The sequence below is a fragment of the Betta splendens genome, chromosome 1 (assembly GCF_900634795.4).
Source record: "Betta splendens chromosome 1, fBetSpl5.4, whole genome shotgun sequence".
NCBI lineage: Eukaryota > Metazoa > Chordata > Actinopteri > Anabantiformes > Osphronemidae > Betta > Betta splendens.
This window is the reverse complement of record NC_040881.3, coordinates 3,436,939-3,456,023: the sequence shown is the minus strand read 5'-3', so window position 1 is coordinate 3,456,023 and position 19,085 is coordinate 3,436,939. Positions and strand designations below refer to the sequence as shown.

General features: G+C 43.8%; 1 protein-coding gene across 1 annotated transcript; it reads right to left on the bottom strand.

Annotated features, from left to right (window-relative positions):
* Positions 1–97: 97 nt before the first annotated feature.
* Positions 98–11,687, bottom strand: LOC114856124 (axin-1-like). Its single transcript, XM_029151818.3, is given in 14 exon segments — positions 98–3,185; positions 3,315–3,464; positions 3,552–3,851; positions 3,961–4,137; positions 4,244–4,421; positions 4,573–4,960; positions 5,147–5,284; positions 5,529–5,622; positions 5,745–5,885; positions 6,126–6,278; positions 6,380–6,573; positions 7,600–8,175; positions 8,177–8,290; positions 9,813–11,687. Coding segments are annotated over 14 exon segments (2,766 nt in total). The 5' UTR covers positions 9,849–11,687; the 3' UTR covers positions 98–3,058.
* Between the last annotated feature and the right edge of the window lie 7,398 nt (positions 11,688–19,085).

Here is a 19,085-nt window from a genome sequence, read left to right as displayed (position 1 = left end):
CTATGAAGCTCTTCATTAATTTAGGAAATGAGCAGCACGTGTGCATTTTAATGTTAAAAACAGTAATAAGAATGGTAATAAACAATAAAAGGGCAGATAGTTTCTTCAATATCTTTATTACGAAGTACCTTTTTAAAAGAAATGTACAAATGGAACCAGCACAGTGACATCTTTACCTTTGAAAAACTGAAACACCACTGACATGTGGCTGCAGGCCTGAAGACGAGTATGAAATGAAAATGTACATATTTACAGCAGAGGAGGTGTGAGAACAGACATGAGAAAGCATGACTGCAGCTAAAAATACAACAGGACTGGAAATCAAAACATGTATTAAAATCATGGATTGGTTCAATAAACATTTTGAAAGGTAACGTGATAAAAGGCACTGTGTTTCACACAAATTGACAATACAACAGGCGCAGTTGTTTTTGTTTTGTTCAAATCATAATCGCAATGACACGACTCAGATGTTAATCAACTGTCCCTGGGTGTTCGAACAAAACAGATAAAATATCAGAGGGCCATAGCACTTTGCACGAAAACAATAAAACAAAATAGATAATTCAACTCATCAGGAAAACAATCCCTATAAAGAACATGCTTGATTATTAAAATTACATTTTTATAAACAAATACATATCTAAATTTTTTATTTTATATTGAAGGCATAATGGGCTGCAGTATAAACAAATACATTTTACGACCCTATTTTTCCCTTACTGGGCAGAAACCCAGGACGAACTGTATTTGACATTCCTGCAAGATCTACTGGGACCTCTTTGTTTTACAAACACATTCAAATGCCTACCAGCATAGATAAAAAAGAAACACTCAATCAGACCAAGAGCTGGAGGATAATACTGAAGGGAGAATCTGACATGATGACATGATCTAGTACATAGAAGTAAAGTTAAATTACATTCAGCTTACATAGCTGGTGTGTCAGTGTGCTTTGATTCTGGCCGTGTGACCTTGATGTTAGAAAGACGGTTTCAAAAACAAGTTTTTAACTTGACAACAGGTGTGAAAATTATTCTTATAATAAACTTATTCTTCCTCATTCATTTTTTGTAAGATAGAATACGTAAAAACGTATTTGATTGTTTAACAGTCAACTGAATTCAAATCCAAAATGTTTTTCTTTTGTTTCAAGTTGCAACAATTTAAATGATTTTTTTGTGCGATACTAAACTAAATATTTATCTGAGTATTTATTTTTCCTAAACTGGTAATAGATAATAATAATTTAGAACCACTGAATACAGAAAGACAGCATTTGTGTACTAAAGACCATGACACCTTTTTTGTCATGCTCACATACAAATTCAGGGTAGTTCTGGCTAATGTGGCAGTTCTGGGGGTGTTTTATCAGAACAGAGCTGTCTAGTCAGAGCCAAGGATGCAAATTCTTTTCCACCAATATTAGACACACCAACAATGGCAGCAATGTGTTCTCCAAGTCATTAAAGTCATTGTTTTCATGGGTCTGTGCACATGTAAATGCTTTGTTATGCTTTGACTTTGTTAAATCAAGCTAAGCAAACCTTTGCTGCTATTACGTTTTTACTATGCAGAGAAGAGTAAACATTTTCTTTAGGCTGTTTTTTTCTTTACAATGTTTAGGTTTGGGAAACTGCAAATTTAAGAAGACCATGCTTTCTGATCATGATGAAAAAATGAAAAAAGATATTGCAATTTTTCTTTGACTGTATACATAAACTCATTGGATGTAGAAATATGTGACTATGGGACTCTTTGGCTAAGTTCAGGCATACGTGACTGACAGGCTTTCGTACTCACCGACGCACTTCTAGATAGTAATGGCACTGGCTAGGCAGACAGACAGACAGACAGACAGACAGACAGGCAGGCAGGCAGGCAGGCAGGCACCTAGACTGAGCTTGGAGTTACATACAAAGGCTTTCCATATAGCAGAAATAGCAGGTTTGGAGGTACATGAGGGGCAACGAAAACAAAGATGGTCAAGAAGGCCCACCTTTAGTACATGGTTAGAAGGTAAAAAACAACATGTATGTTAGAAAATCTGTGGTGCAGAACAACCGCACATTCAAAACAGAGTTTAGGTGCAATATTGTGCTGTAGAGAAAAGAAACAGAAAGGCTGCCCTGAAATGACTAATGAACTAGCTTCAAAACATACACAATAATACAACATTATGTCAAGATATGACAAAATTAGGCTGCATTAATAAGTAATAGTACCTGCCTTGTACATACATAATTCAAATAAAATGACAAGTAGCTAGGATACTTGTCTTATCAAAAATATGTAGCTTTGGTAAACAAGTTATGTAGAGAACATGTTGATGTGAGAGATCACTATGTGACATCTGGGAATCAAGGGTGAGAAAATTTCTCTGTTGAGTCCATGAAGTCAATGAGGAGGACAGGTAGAAGTTCCACTCCTCAAAATCCTCCGTCCTCTCTCCCTGTCACCAGCCCATGAGGAACAGAGACAGCAAAAGGCAGCGAGACCCCCAAATGGAATAAAACTGCTTTCTTTACTGTCCCAAGCACCGATTGAAGGGTTTCCATGGTAATGTAGCAGCATCGTTATGGTCTGCGGAGGACAGACTCCTCCAGAGCAGAAGTGGAAGACTACTATGCCCCCTCTCTGTCTCTCCCTCTCTATCTCCAGCAGTCCCTTCCAGCAGTGGAGTGGAAGACCGGTCAGATATCCGATTTAAACCGCCTTCCAATCAGCCTTGAATATTCAGAGTAGAAACAGGACAGGTGAAATTAGCCATTTCTCCAGGTGTGGTCGATCTTCTTTGTGTTAGGTGGGTTTGGATCCAGGTGCTGATGCAGATATCCAATTTTTTTAAAATAATAAAATAAAAATAAAAACCCTCTTTAATACTCAAGCTTCTACCATGCAGCACAGTCTCCCTTCTGTCACACATTACTCCTTCCATCGTTCTTCTTCCTATCAATCGTGTTGCCACAGCTGAATATCCAACTCGAACGTTCTTTCCCAGTCTCTGCTTTTCCAATGATCTTTTTGCAATTCCGTTTCGTAATCCTGTTCCCAAATTTCAGTCGACCTTCTCCACCTTCCCGATGATCTTCTCCTCGAAGATAGGCAAGATGGCATCATCATCACGAACTTCCTCGAACACTACACCGCAGTCAAACTCGTCACTCACTTTCTTAAAGTAGAATCTGCACATACAAAACACAGTTATGAGTCCCAATGCATTTTTGCAGTTCAATGGTCATTTGTCGTATTTACTTATTCAGCATGTTTCACAAACATTACAGATTTTGCAAGCTGTGCTCAGATGATCTCACCTGTAGTGGCCCTTTTTGGTAAGCAACTCCTTGAACTGACCCAAAGTCACCACTCGGCCCTTAACTGATGTTCTGTACGGGATGGGTTCTCCACAAAAGTAGTAAGCGACAGTCATGTTCTCACACACTTGACGTTTACCAGACTTATGCCTGAAGAAACAGAAACCACACGAAAATCTCCTTGGTAAACACAAACAAACACAAAGGCAAAGATGTGATTTTGTTATCTATACCCACCTCTGCTTGGCCTGCTGCAGTGCATTCCTCCTCCTCTCCTCCTCCAGTCTCCTCCTAGCTTCCTCCAGCTGGGTGAGGGGGTTGGGAGCTGGGTTGGGGGGCATTGCTGGGTCCTGGATGAAAGGATGCGAGGGCTGAACCTGGGCAGATGATGAGCCAGGCATGGCAGGGGATACTGAAGAAGGGTTGTTACGCAGCTGAGCAGAGACCCAGGGGTGAACAGCTCCAGGTCGCTCCACCGAAGTTGGGCGCGGTGACTCGCTGCTGGCTCCTGTCCTCCTGGAGCTGCTGGTGCTGCCGCTAGAAAAATCAAAAGAGCAGAGGCGACACAACAAAAATCAATAAACATCACTAAAAATGAAAAACGTGAGAGCATTCACTGAAACTGAAGAGAGTTCCAGCAACTTACCCATGTGAGCTCTTTCTCTGTCGATCTCCTTCCATCATCCACTGCAGGATCTTCTGGTTTCTCTCCAGATCTTCGTGGGGTACCTGGGATTCTGGTCCACGTACACCATCATCGCCCTTACCCGATGTCTCTGACGTCTTCTTGCCCCCTCGCCGTGACAGTGTGCTGCCTTTGCTACTGCAGAATGAAGAGGTAACATACAGTTAGCAGTGGAGGTCACCTGAATAAAAAGGCAGCATTCACAGATTATTAGAAGTACAGCCAGCACGGCCACACTAGGTACCTGTAGCCCACGCCCTCAAGCGTGCTGGCTCCAGCCCCGTCCGCATAGTTTCGACTTCTTCCAGGATACGGCACGGCTGGATCTCCATTCCACAGGAAGTTGGGCTGAGACCTTGAGCCCGCCTCCTCCTGCCCTTCTCTTCCTCTGTGGTGGTAGAGTTGCTTGTGGTGATGCATACCTGAAAGACATGTTCAAGTCAAAAACAAGCACATTATTCCATATTCTTTGCCGAAACAAAATAGCAGACAAAGTGTGCGCAGCAAGTAATTATGTGTCGCATACATAGTGCTGCATTGTGTCTGGAAGAACACTTTCCCCCATTCTTTTACCTTTAACACCAGCAGCGGGCAGACTGTGGCCTCCTCCTCGGTGTGGATAGTGAGGAGGTCCGACACCCCCGTCAGGTGAGCGCGAGGATTTGGGAGGCGTGTGGCGACCCCCTACTCCTAAGGTGCTGTTGGTTGCCCCTGGCGACTGGCAGCCTGGTGTTTTCATCACTCGTGAAACATGCTCATCCAAAATAGACTCTGGGTCATCGTCATGGGAATCCTCCATGGCAACCAGGCTGCCATAAGTGGCAACTGTTGCGGTGTTTGCAGTGGTCTCTGAATAACGGGCTCCGTAGGGAGGTGGAAACGATGAGGGGAGGGAGAGTGGTATGCTATGAGAGGACATGGAGGTTGTCATGGAGACGTCAGCATCTTCCCCTTCTTCTTCCTGTTGAAAATAAGAGACAAATATTTCAGATCTTCTAGCAGACACAGGCAAGCACACTTTGCATTCACATTTCTAATTTCCAGTCCGCTGGCGGTTAAACATATTTCCTTCTACAAGTTATTCTGAATCTTTACTTGTAATAAAACAAATATCAACTCAGTGTAACACATACAGCCGTACACTCACCAGTCGTACTCTCTTCAACCTTTCTTCAAGTCTTTCCTGCGCCTCTCTCTCTCTGAGAACCGTCTCTAGCCTGCTGATGAGCTCCGCTGCAAACCTCTCAGGCTCAACGTGGATGTCCTTTGGCATGCGGTACGTGCGCTGTATGTCCACGGGCACAAGAACAAAGAAGAAGAAGTTTGCTTTGAGTGTCTACACACACACACCTGACGCTAAAATGTAATTGGCAATAGCAGATAAATGGAAAATCATTACAGCAAAGCAAGTGTTTAAAAACTCTAACAAAACCGTGACAAGGTTACAACATTCATCACCACTGTTGTCACATGTCACTTCAGGGTGGATAAAGAAAGTTGGCATTAGCTAAATCCTCTGTTTAACTCACAGGTATATGAGGTAGGGGCACACGTCCATTGACTTTGGCACTTTCATGCATCTCTTTACGATGCTTCCGATATCTGTATGGTGGAATACCATCTCTGCATACAAAGACACAGATTCAAAAAATCTTAGTTATTAGGCAAATAAATTAATGGAGGACTGACTAAATACAGTAACAGAGAGTGAGTGGGTGAGTGTGTGTGTATGTGTGTGGACCTACACACTGCTGTCGGTCAGTGACAGTGTATCTGCATCACTCGACATGCTCTGCTGCTCACTGTCATTAGCACTGGTGGCTGGAGCACGGGCATAGCCCATGTTTGCGTAGTACGGATTTACTGGCTCCCTCCATGGTCTGAGGCTAAGAACAGAGACCAACAGGTAATATTTGAAACAAAAACACTGAATAAAAAACACACACACAAAAGGTACCAGCTCAACAGGGACAAGCATCTAGGACAACCTTTTCCATTAATGAGTACTCGCATACAGTAAATGGTCAAAAATGCATGTAAGTCATACAAATGTATAATACATTAAAATATTTCAATATTTGCAATTCTCAGACATCGTGGCCTTTGTTAATCATTTCCAAACACACCTGTACTCCCTGCTGTCCTGCCTCCTCCTGTTGACTGAGGCTCTCTGCGGGGCTGTCTGCATCAGTAGGCTGTGAGTCAGCCTACCTGCTGGTGTGTCTCCACTCTCCTCCTCTTTCTCATCCTCCACCTCTCTCACACCTCCTCCTCCACACCTAGGATGAGCACATACATTACTGTAATTATTTCAAATAGGGGCAAATATGACAGGCATGGACTCTGTTTATTAGGTTACATAGATGATCCATTATCTCACCTCCACTCCTCATCCTCTGCAAGTGTAGGCAAGTACCCAGGCACAGGCTTGGCAGGCCCAGATGAAGGGCTCTGATCACTGGGGTTAGGCTTGGGGCTCTCGCCTCCTGTCCGTGTGTACTCCAGGTACAGATCAGACTTAAGAAACAAAGGGTAGGTGTTCTCCTCGATCATGGCCTGAATCTCTGTCTGGGCCTAGGAACACAAACACACTCATCTGTACAGGTGACTTATATAGGACCTAATGCTTGATAACATGTAGGACCCATCTCTCGATTAGGTGTGATTCTGCATTACAGAAGGCATCTACCACAGACATCCCCCTGGCACTGGACACCTGTTTAAGGTCAAACAAATTTTCCAAACCAGTGACAGTGTCACCGCAGTGACTTCTGCATCCTATGTCATTTGCATACCTCCTAGAATCACCAAGGTTTTATAACGATGTGCAGCTAGGTAGCCATCTTAACTACAGCTAGAGATTTAAATCTCTGCTAACAAGGTCTGTGTCAAAGGTCTTGCATCTGCAATGTGACAGTCTGACTGACGATCATGTAAGAACACAGCAATTAAACAGAGAGCTGTAAGGACAAAAAAATCAAACAGAACAAGAATCCAAGTACAGAAACCTGAAACGTCACTCCTTTGTTGTATTTTACTTAATAAATACTTTCAGGAGAGCTACACTGAATATTACTAGCAGCTCTGGCACAAAGTCAAAGACTGTAACAACTGTTGTGCAGCAGATAATAAATACATACATAAAAGATTATTTTCTTTCATTTCAATCAATTTCAATATTGCAAATTAGGGAAACATTTTAAACCCCAGAACTCCATTTTATTTTTTTAAGAAACTGAATAATTAAAATGGAAAAGGAGCAAGTATGAATCATAAATGTAAAATAAATAAAAAGGTAGGGTGAGTGTTCGTGACTACATTTAAATGTATAATGACCCTTAACACAGGATAATCAATAGCCTTGGTAAAAATGATACAACAGCCTCTTAAACCCATTCAGCCGTGGAGAAAAATTTAAATTACAAGCAAGACTGCAATACTACCAGTAAAAACATTCTGATTAATTCTACACTGTTGTGCCATATGTCAAGAAATAATATGAAGCCTTTCAATGACCCGTGTAACTCAAACTCAAAGTGTATTGTGTTTATAAAGACCTTTAGAAACAAGATTGAGTGTGTGAATAAGTGTTCTAATTACCTGCTCAAACATGGCAGGGTCTGGATGAGGCCTCCCCACACAGTCTCTGATGAAGCTCTTTGTGGCTGCTTTGATTTGCCTGGAGACAATCCCACTTCCATCTACAATGTACTTCCTGTAGATGGCCTTGGCCAGCTTAGCTCTCTTGTCCTGGCTGGTCTTCCTGAACCCTGAGCAAGCGAACCAAAAATCAAGAAGGTCTGCACAGCCTTCCTGACACAGGAAGTTTTTGAATAGCTGGATGCCTTCCTGGTCATCTAGGAGAGAGTGGAGTGACTCAGCCCATTTCAGGTAAGGTGGAGTTGGTGACGCTGAGCCCTCAGGTTCATACCCCAAGTCCAGATCGGGGCGTCGAGGAGTTGCAGAAGACGAGGAGAGTGTGTAAGTAGAGCAGTCCCCCATTTTAGTTGATGAGGATGATGGGGGATAGCAGAGAGTTTGGGAAAAGGTGTTTGGACGGGTGATGGCTGACTGGACTGGGGGTTCCACATCAGATCCCTCCTCACCAGGAACTGGGGGTCGCGGCGCATCCTCAGTAAAATGGGCCGGGCCACTCAGAGGGGGCACGACCCCAACACCGCCCCTGTACCCGATCCCGTGTAATTCTCTGACAACACTCATGTCTCTGATTGCACAAGGCAGAGGTCAGATCTCCCCCTCTAGCAAGGATTTTGCTGGCAAACGATTCACCCTATGATAAAAACAAAGAAGTAGTTGGTTATACCACAGAGAATTGACAAAGGGGAATCAACATTTTTCCTAAAATGATAAGCATGACTCCTGACCCACTCACTGGGTCAAAACATACATACAACACATATGGATTGTACACACACCCACTCACAAGGAACGTCTCTATGTACAACCCTTTAACAGCTGGTTTATGCAAATACCAATCCCAGCACCACAAAACACTGTGGACAAATGTAGACACAATTAGGTTTTAAAACCAAGCATCAGAATGGGAAAGACAAGTGATTTAAGTGTCTTTGAATGTGACACAATGCCAGACAGGCTTGTCTACATTTCAGAAACTGATCATCTCCAGTGACTTCCAAGCAAAAACATCACAACCATTGGACTTGAAGAAAAGGTCGAGAACACATTCAGTGGGTGACAGTTTTGTTTTGAAGGGCAACTCTGGAAGCATGTGTCAAACCAGGAAGCGGAAAACCTACAGCAGCAGAAGAGTATGACTGGTGCAACACAGTCAGCAAGAACAGGACACTAAAGCTACACTTCAGAGAAATGGAAAAATGATATCTGACAAATATTGATTTCTGCTGCGACGTTTCAATAGAAGAAAAACGTGTAAATAACATTAATGAATAGATCTATGTGGCCTTGAACAAGCAGATCAGGCTGTTGGTGATTATGAAAGTGAGAGACACAGTTGGCACCTCAAAAGTAAGAGAGTTCTGACGATGATTTAGGCAGAGTCTCAGCTGGAAGTAGCAGCAAGCTTTACCCAGCAGACTGAGTGCGTATAATAAAGAAAGAAAACAATGATGAGCAGAGCAGGAACATTGAACTAAGCAAGAATGATTGAGAATAAACCAAAAATCTACTCCGAAATCTGGAAACCTTTACCAGAATCAAATGACAAGTACATTTTAAAGTTGAATTATCGTCATTGTCGTCTGCTGCATGCAATCAGCAACGACGTCTCCAGCCTGAACTCCCAAGTTCACCATTAACTTTTTGCCATCAGTGAAGTGCTAGCTCGAAAGCTATCGCTAACCGTCAAAGCAGGTTTTGCACTGCGCGAAGCTGGACGTAAGTTAGTGAACAACCCACACACGTTAACGGGCTACGAGGGCTAGCTAGCCTCGTAGCAATGCCACCACCCGTGCCAATGCTTTGAAGTGAGAATCTCATTCATCTTGGCCTGCAAAGAAGGTGGGGGATGGGTACAGAAACAAACTCTACAACCGCACAAGACGGGCCTGCATGCAAAGCACTCCGGCACAGGGGGACTTTATAAAAGTTATGTCGAGCAAACTCGTACGGAAGATACACAAACTTTTCTTCAGTTTCACGGCAACACATCGGCCGATGTAACATCAAACAAAACAAGAAAGCGAGGGCACGTTTCCCATTCCACTGGCTGCAGCTCACTTAGCTCGCTACGTTAGCTTGCTAGTTTGGGTTAGCTTGCTAGCTTAGCTAGGTGCGTTACCGTCCCGTGTTTTCCACAAAACTGTTAGTCTTACCGTCTCTGAAACCCAGTTCCCCGTAGTCCACAGCATTGGGGATACTGGTGCGAACTGGTTTCTCCAAATGGCAGCATATGGATAGCTTTTAGATTAAATATTCACAAAAATAAGCCGACGTTTTGCCCTTAACTCCCCATGGTGGCTGGTGGCTTGGAGCAATAATACAGAGCGAGAGAATACGTGCGTGCACGCGAACGCCGTGCGGTGTGTTTCACGTTTATAGAACCGCAGCGGACAGAAGCGACATGCAGGTGTCGCTAAAGCCTCAGTTCTAGCGAAAAAAGAATTTAGTATTTATTCACGTTAAATTAGCAGCACGGTAAGGTTCAGATTCCTTATAGAAATCCTTTGTGTCTACATTATTATTCATAATTGCTCTTATTCCATTACTAAAAAGAAATAAATAAATGCAGAAACGTTATTATACTTTTATAACAGTTTGCAAAAACAGGGCATATTCTTTTGTTTTTGTCAGGTATATATAAAACTTTAGTTCGAACAACACAAAGAACTTGAAGGCTCGTTGCAGCCCTACCTACATTTATATAGTACATAGGAGTGTGTGGCTTGTTTTTGAATACGCATGCAACCCATGAATGAAACATGAATTAGTTTTTGTGGCTAGGTTCACATTTGTTAAAATTAATTGCAGTTGGTTAGTTTATTAATAGATTCAAGGTTTCCTGAATTGCTATTTATGCGGTATAACGTGTAAAAGGGGTATAAAAAGGGGAATCATTTATCATATGTACCTAAGCATTATGTACAGTGGTTGCGTAAATCGAGTTATTACTTAATTTATCTATCATTTATTGAGCTAATTTGCTAACAATATATCTATATTTTATTACACGTTTAAATTTTTACTTAATCAAAAACATTATTATCAGTTAATTGATTATATGAAATCAGATTTTGAATGGTAAAATGGCCCTGGCTCATGCCAGCATGATAGCATTAAAAATATTTATTCCATTTTTGGTCAGAAATTATTGATAGAATGCAATCTATTCGAACATCATTTGTCTATGACACACAGGTACGATACCTGTGTAATATCTGAGAACAAAGTAACAACTATAACTGTCAGATAATGACACCAAAAGTGGCAGCCTCAGGCTTCAACCACCGAGTGATCTGAGGGGATGTGAGCAGCACAGACCAGGACAGAAAAAGACAGAATAAGCTGGTCTGAACCGCGCTGCCCACTGGAAGAGACGGTGGCTGGCATCCGCCATGGACAATACCTCTCAGCCGCTGTATTAGACAGTGGAGGCTCTGTGTAGCTGCTTGAGCCGCAGATCTTTTATTTACATTCATTCATTCATTTTAACCAGGGAATTTCCTGCTTAAGTCGATCTTATCCTAACTTGAAAGGTACAAAAGTCATATCTGTAATTGCATAAAACGCAACAAACTACAGATGAAGTACAAATACCTTCAATTTAGTACAGTACTTAAGCATGTAGTAATTAACTAACTTTTACACCACAAGTGAAGCTTAAATTATCTGATATTTTGTACGCCTATTGGTTCTAACTGCTGCAATTCTATGCCAGGCAGTAGCGAAAATACACCGAACAGCGCCACCACCGACAAGAAAAGGTAATTACACAATTTAACCTAATAAAATGACTTGCGATACAAAGAATTACAATACCAGCCTTTACAGTCTTCAAAGTTGAAATTATTCAATATTTCATAAGAAACTGTCAAATCACATAATGTCAAGAAGATCAAAAAACGACAGGACGCGTGAGAACAAAAACGGCAGAGACCGACACGTACAGGCGCTGCTTACTTTGCTCCAGGCAATCAGCCGGTAGAACAAGGCGACCCACATGTTCACGTGAGGAGCGCTACAATAAAGCAGCGAGTCCACGCACCTCGGATCTCTTACCTCTGAACAGGTGTCCACATCACGGGGCGTCCTTCCACCGTGGGCTCAGTGGCTGACAGGACCGAGAGAGCATCCCGCCTGTCACTGCTCTCTGCACGGCTGTCAGTCAGGAGCTCCGAGCTGCCACCGGTGTGCGTGTGTGTGTGTGTGTGTGTGTGTGTGTGTGTGTGTGTGTGTGTGTGAGAAAGAGAGAGAGAGACAGAGCGAGAGAAAGGGAAAGAGGGAGACAGAGAGAGAGTGAGAGAGAGAGGAAGACGGGAGAGAGCGATGGATTATTATGGGCATTTATACTATCACTACAAGAACACACACCTGACCAAGCGCTACACACCAGACTCATGTTCTACCTTGATAATTACATTAAACAGGGCAATCACATGAGATGTGTGAAAATCTTATTAATGTGGTAACATGTGATTCATACGTCTGCGCTTCATGGCAGTAGAGTAGAAAACAGACATGAGGGAAGTAAATTAATATAAAAATACCAAACTTAACAAATAATAGATAAATAGTTGCGGATAAAGTTGTAAGTAAGATAAAATGTAACCTTATGTACATTAAGGAAAAGAATAAAAATCCTGAGGGGCGATGATCAGTGAATGTAACACCTGAGCATCTAAACATTTCTGACTTCAGTCTGTGACAACGAGCAGTGAAATCGTTACCGTGACTGTTTGTGTGTAGACAGTGGAGTCAGGCGGCTCAGGCGTCCAGACATGCGTCCACTCCTCCGTCCTCTGGACTGACCGCTTCTCCATTACCATCTTAGCCTAGGGGTAATAATATCAATATGCTGTGATAATAATAAAGGACGTGATGGTGTTTGGTCGTGTGTGTCTCACCTTAATGCCACCAAACAAACTCTGTGTGTCCTGCTGTCAGTTCAGGCTAAACGTTCACCACACACACACACAACCAGCATGAGTTTGTAGTGAGGCACCTGTGGACGCCGCTCCGACGGCCGTAATGACAAAGTGACGCTGGAAGGTTTGCCAGTTTGACTGTCCACTGTTTGTTGCGCCAACGTAAACATGCTTCATTATGGAAATCTATTCAAATCACTGAGGCTCCTGTCCTCAGCAGTCAGCACACACACACCGTACAGCAGGCATGCACGTAAACAGGCGCCTGCTGCAACAGGCTGCTGCAGAGCCCCAGAGACAGCGGGGGGAGAGGGAAGGGAGACAGAGACGGAATACTGAGGAAGATGAACTTGACCTTTGCCGTGTCTTGGTGAGGAGGGGTTGGGGGCATGTTGGTACTTATGAATCTGTAATGAAGCCCGGTGTATGTGTGCGCATCGCTGTGCGAGTGTGTGAGCATCGGAGAGGTCAGAGCTGAGGAAAGGTCACCACACAGGGGGGCACTAATGCGCCTCATGCATCCCTCCATCTGTGTGTTTACTCTATCTATGGATGGTTATACGCTCAGTGGCCACTTTATTAGGAACACCTACACAGTCCACTTCAGCCCGAAACAGAAGCTCTGCTGCAAATGCTGCTTTCACTTCTCCTTGTTTATTTTGAAGCTGATACAGTAGATCTACTATTTGTTTATTAATCAGTCACAGGCTGCTGAGTTTGAATCAGTCTGTTGAGCCAACGGCACAACCAGGTTTTATGTATGACATTCATCACAATATGATGAATATCATACATACATTGCAGTTATGTTCAAAGTGTTACTGTTTAAGATAAGTTCAGTTTGAGAGTTTTGAGCGTTATTAACTGCTATGGCAACGCTAACAGCGCTCATCGTGGCACGTCTGCAAACCTGCATTTGTTAATTATTAATGTTGTAGGCGTTTGTCAAACAAAGAACTGGACACAAAGCCTTTGTGTTTGGACTTAATGAACTGGATTTAATTCCACCTGTGCTTGTTCTACTCTGGCATCTATGTTTATGTTTTAATAATATTTTATTAACTAAATTAATAACATGCTCATTATTTCCATATTTACCTCAGTGGAGTAACTGTGGTTATTTCCCCCATAAATATATGTCCTGAACGTCTTCACCCCAACAAAGAGAGTATTTGAAGTAAAATCACACATAACGTGACAGGGTTTGATCACATCTGCCTCTTCTTTAAACCAGTGGGTCATTAACACAGGCTTCAGCTCCACTGGCTAATTACAACGTCAGGGTTCAGCTCACTGATTCATGCCTGGTTGTGTCTGCGATCACCTGAAGGCCTCAAACACAATACGTCCACAGCCTCCCTAAGAAGATCAATTACGCTTTAAAACTGTTAATTAAGCGATACAAATATTTCCTGTGAAGAAAACAGTGGATGAATCAGTTTGCAATGGAGGCAGCCTCCTCAGACTACTGAGACGGAGCTTTTTGTCTGCGGACGGTCCAGCTCTCGGGTCCCTTTGTTCCAGCTGCCACAGCAGATTTAGGCGTCTGTACGGAGACCTGTCAAAAACAGGCTTATCTCTTGGGGGCCTCGCAGCACAAAGACCCATTTAGATGCTCACAGCGAGTGAAATCTTCATTATATGCCCCTTGAAAGAGAAGCAGAGCGCTACTCTTTAAGAAAATTAACTGGAGACAAGTAGTTTGTTTGGCTGCGATGAAAGCTTAGAAACAAGAGATACGGAGGATCTCGTACAGTGGAGTCTTTTATTACGTCGGATGCGGCTCTGGTGATATTTAAGTCAGTTTGCGCTTCTGTGCTATAAAAACATTAACATAATCACACAGCGCCACCAAAACACAGACAGCAAACATTTAAATCTGTCACCTGTTCCTTTGTCTTAATAAGTTCTTTTTAAAAGGATTTCTACACAAGTGGACGAAACAATATCTGAAACATCCGAAAGCCAAAGCATCAATATCTGTATAGCTTTTCCATTCCCCCATGAAAACGTCCATGCGTCTGTCTGTGTATCATTTCTCCAGCCGTCCATCCATCTGCTGGCCTTTCCCAGCCGTGGCCGCAGTGAGAGTGTCAGTAGATCTGCCATGGCGTCCTGCTGATGTGTATTGTGATCAGGCTGAATACTACAGCTACCAATATGGCCTGCACCAATACTGGATTAGCCACAGTGGATTAGCTGGCTGCCCTCCTGCTGCTTATTCAAATATTGTTTCACGTATTGTCATCATCGGGGCAGCGCTCCGGCCCTGTAGCCTTCGAGCCGCAGAATATTCTCAAAGAAAAGCCCAAAAAATGTCTCTCTTCCGCGTCCACTTAAGCGTCCGATTTCATTTTTTAGCGAAGGTGGAATTTGCACGGCGGCGGCTGCCGCTGGGCTCCGAGAGCATCTACTGGCCTGAAACGGGGCACGACGGCGGAGAAGTGACGCAAAGCGAAACCCAAGCAAGGCCAAAATCAGGCATGAAAGCGAGCCTTGATCTCTGATACGTGGTTCTTCTTTTTTCTGCTCTCTCCCTTTCTCTCTTTCACCCTCACACATACACTTGGGAGTCAAGGCAATTGATGTGCTGCCTTTGATGGCAAAGAGAGGCCTATATTAACGGCCAAAAGACCATGATGAAAGGGCCGAGAAAGAGAGAAATGGGTAGAAAATGTGTTATTAAAAAGAACGGCAACTCCTGATAAATACTCGGGATGGAGCGATGGCGGCGGCGTTGAGGGTTTGATGCTTGAATGGCAGCGGAGGCGAGGCGGAGGTAGACGAGAGCTTACCGTGCTAGCTTGGCGGCGGAGGCGGCTGGCGTTGGCTTGGCGGTTCCAGTGTGTCATGCTGGTGGTCGTCCTGTTACAATGGGAGACGGGGCCGCGCCTGCTGCACTGCCCCGGTTCCGCCTGGCGACGCGGAGGTCCGGACGCCGGTGGACGTCCCAGAGCAGCAGCCGTCGCCATCTTTGTCCCGTTGTTGTCTTGGATATCCTCTCCTGCGTCTTCATCCCTCCCTCTTTGCCTTTGATCGTGCCTCCCTCCCTTGCTCTCCGCCGCGTGACATCATCACGCAGCAGTATCGACAAGCATCAAAGAAACCTCTGGGCTGGACTGTGTATCTGCGGGTCTGTGCGTTTGAAAGGGGTGTAAATATGGAGCATAAAGAGTGCAGTAACCCCCCCCACCACCACCACCGCTCCCTGCATCCACTGCTCTCATCTCCCTGCAGATGGATGGTTTATTAGGCCGACACAAAACTCTACACACACATGCAGCCACTCACACCAGCCATCTCTCAGACGGGTGTATCCCAAGGCCCCCTGCTGTGTCTGCAGCGTTTGATGATGTGTTTAACGGCTTCATTCATCCCAGAGCTTGCTCCTTTCCCCCATTCACTCCATCCTCCTTATCCATCTCGCCAAGCTGCCGGCTACTTGCTCAACTTTGTGCCAAACCACACTTAATTCCTTCTTCAGCTGATCTACAAACACTCCTCCTTGATTCGACGCCCCTCCTTCCTCCCACTTTGACTCTCATCCCCGGCTCTTTCTCTCTTACCTCTTACAGCTGGTTGCGACCATTTCCAATCCTGTTAAACTTGTACGTCCTCTGAAGCCCTTCTGTCCGCCGGTCGTCTGCTGGAAATCTCATATACATGTTTCGCTGTCACTCTCTGAGTTGTGGGCAGCAGCTGTTATCCAATGAGATCTTCTCTAGGAACGGAATCAACACAAAGAGCAACTTTGGACCGACATCCATGAGCCAGAAAGACATTAGGATATTGAATTTGAGTCATACAGTTCAAGTTAAACATGAAAACATTTACTGGTTACAACAAACCTGTTTCAGTCATAATGTGAACGTTCCATTGTGTTTTTCACTTCTAGAACATTTAATATGTCTGTTTGGAAAAAAAAGCTTACAACCAAACTGAACACTTGGTCTTTTATTAAAAAAACCTCTATGCATTTTTGTTGCATGTTACAATAAGGTTATTGCTGAAACCTGGTAACATCATTTCATATAGTCTGTGTCAATATTCAAAATCTCCTGTGGTGTTTAGTCAATACTGCTTTTGGATGAGTCATGTTATGCCTTTGCAATGATATAAATCCTGATTACACTCCACTTAATTATGCGCTGAATTCTGTGTATTTATTCTTTGCTTGACTTGATTCAGTTTCTCCTGAAAACGTTTTGCACACGGGGAAAATAAAAGATTTCCAGCGTCACACGCTTGATGCCCCACTTCTGCCTCTTGTTATTCTATTTTCCCCAGGTTTCTATTCATATCTCAGCTGTGCGCGCTGCCCTCCTGCCTCTCTGCCCCCACGTCCCCTCTCCTGTCCAACTAATTGTCAAGGTTCTTGTTAGTATTATGCTAAAACGCTTCTCTCTGCAGCAGAAGCCACCCAGTTATATGGAAAGTACTCTCAGCAAGGATTATAGCACTGATGAGAAGAAATGAACGTGTGTGTGTGTGTGTGTGTGTGTGTGTGTGTGTGTGTGTGTGTGTGTGTGTGTGTGTGTGTGTGTATGTGTGTGTGTGTATGTATGTGTGTGTGTGTGTGTGTGTGTGTGTGTTACTCCTCTCTCCATCTCATCCTTCTCTCTTTGTCTTAACTGGAGGCCGAGCCTTCCTCCTGTGGACTTAACCGTAAGTAACCACCGATTACCATTCAAACTGCAACTTCGTCCCAGGTATTAAAAAAAGCAATTGGAGCGCAATAATCGACCTCTCAAAAATGCACACTTATTTGCAACAGAAATGACTTTCCATAATCCTAATCAACTAAATCCCTCTGCCGATTGTTCGTTTCTACGGGGACAAATAGGAATGTTTGGAATCAATTGGAGCACTTTTGGCCTACCTGTAGGATTGTTGGGGTGGCAGCTAATAGTGGCGGCTGACAGGCTGGAGAGGGTTGATAAGCATTTCTCATTACAAAACCCCATTCACACAGCTACACACACACACACACACACACACACACACACACACACACACACACACACACACACACACACACACACACACACACACACACACACAGTCTGTCAGACAAATACATGCCATAACAATAGATGCAAATAAATAAATAAAGCGCGGGTGTGCGACATGAGGGGCAGCATCTGGACGGCTTCACGCTGACATCTACCTAGAGGGGATGAGCACGACAACAACAGGAGCAGAGCGTACAATAGCCCCGCAGTAAAACACCAGCTTGGCTGAGCGCATAAGCTCGTTTTTGTTGGAGCTGTCAGATGTGTGGGTTCAACTCCGTGTTAATGTTTGAGGCAAGTTGCCACAAGTGAATGCAGCCGACGCACCAGAAGCTAAAGCACCTCATTTAAATTCAATCTACAGAAGCAGAAAAACAAATTAAACCTTTAAGTGGCCTGAATCTCGCCAGCACAAACTCTAATTATGTTTAGATATTATTAAGAACAATCAAGTGTTATTTTTTTTAAAGCTAAAATTCTGTTGTGAGTTTCTGCACAAACATTATTTGTATTTTCCATGAACACAAGCAGCCGGTGTTCTGACAGTGTGTAGCCTCTTACATTTCTGCTTACATGCAGTTAAGGACATTCATCTTGTGCCTCCTGTAGGTAATCATTGTGTAACCGTCTCATGCCCACACAGTGCGCACAAGCTTTGTGTCGTTACCATCTCCATCCTCACTGAAGCTGCTGACACGTACACCTGTACAACTGATGTAACAATTCATTAAACCCCAAAAAAAGGTTGGAAATCAACATATTTCTTTGCAAAGAGGCAAAGTTTTCAAACTCACAGTTGAATGTGTCTTTAATGACTGCTTTAACCATACGTGTGTGAGCCCCATTCATTGTGCACACAGAGCGCGAAGGCTGCAATTGTCAGAGGGTTTTGAGGCCACTGTTTGGGTAAAGTGAGACAAATGAGACCCTGGAGAGCACTACTTAGCCACTCATAAAGGTCAGATATGGAGCCACACCGATGGATGCTAATCCTGACCCTGGGGACCGTGTGCACAAGCACCCGTGGATGCAATTGTTTCGCAGGGCTGTGACATTTAAACCTGATTGTGTGCACGGTCCTCGGTGGCAAAACAGGCTACGTGTGCGCGTGCAGAGCCGGCTGGAACTCAGTGGGCTTTGGTGGTGGAGGCTTAATTAGACGTGGCCTTGGGGGCAATTAAAACATCAGAGGAGACTTTCTCATGCAGACAACACCAAGTGGTGACTACTATAGATTTTCTCTTGATTCTGATGATTCTGTCCTGACTAAACATTTAAAGCCGCCACGCTGTGTTTTAATGAACTGAACATTTGAGGAACCTCAGAGTGCCGTCACTCGCAGCATCACTATACCTCCTTTCAGCTGACAGCGGAGAAATCATTAACATACCTCTACTATTGTTATCACTGTGCGCTAGTGGCACAATCTAATTGGCATGGTGCTAATAACACACAGGAGGCCTGAGCACACCTAATCCCTTCTCCTGTAAGC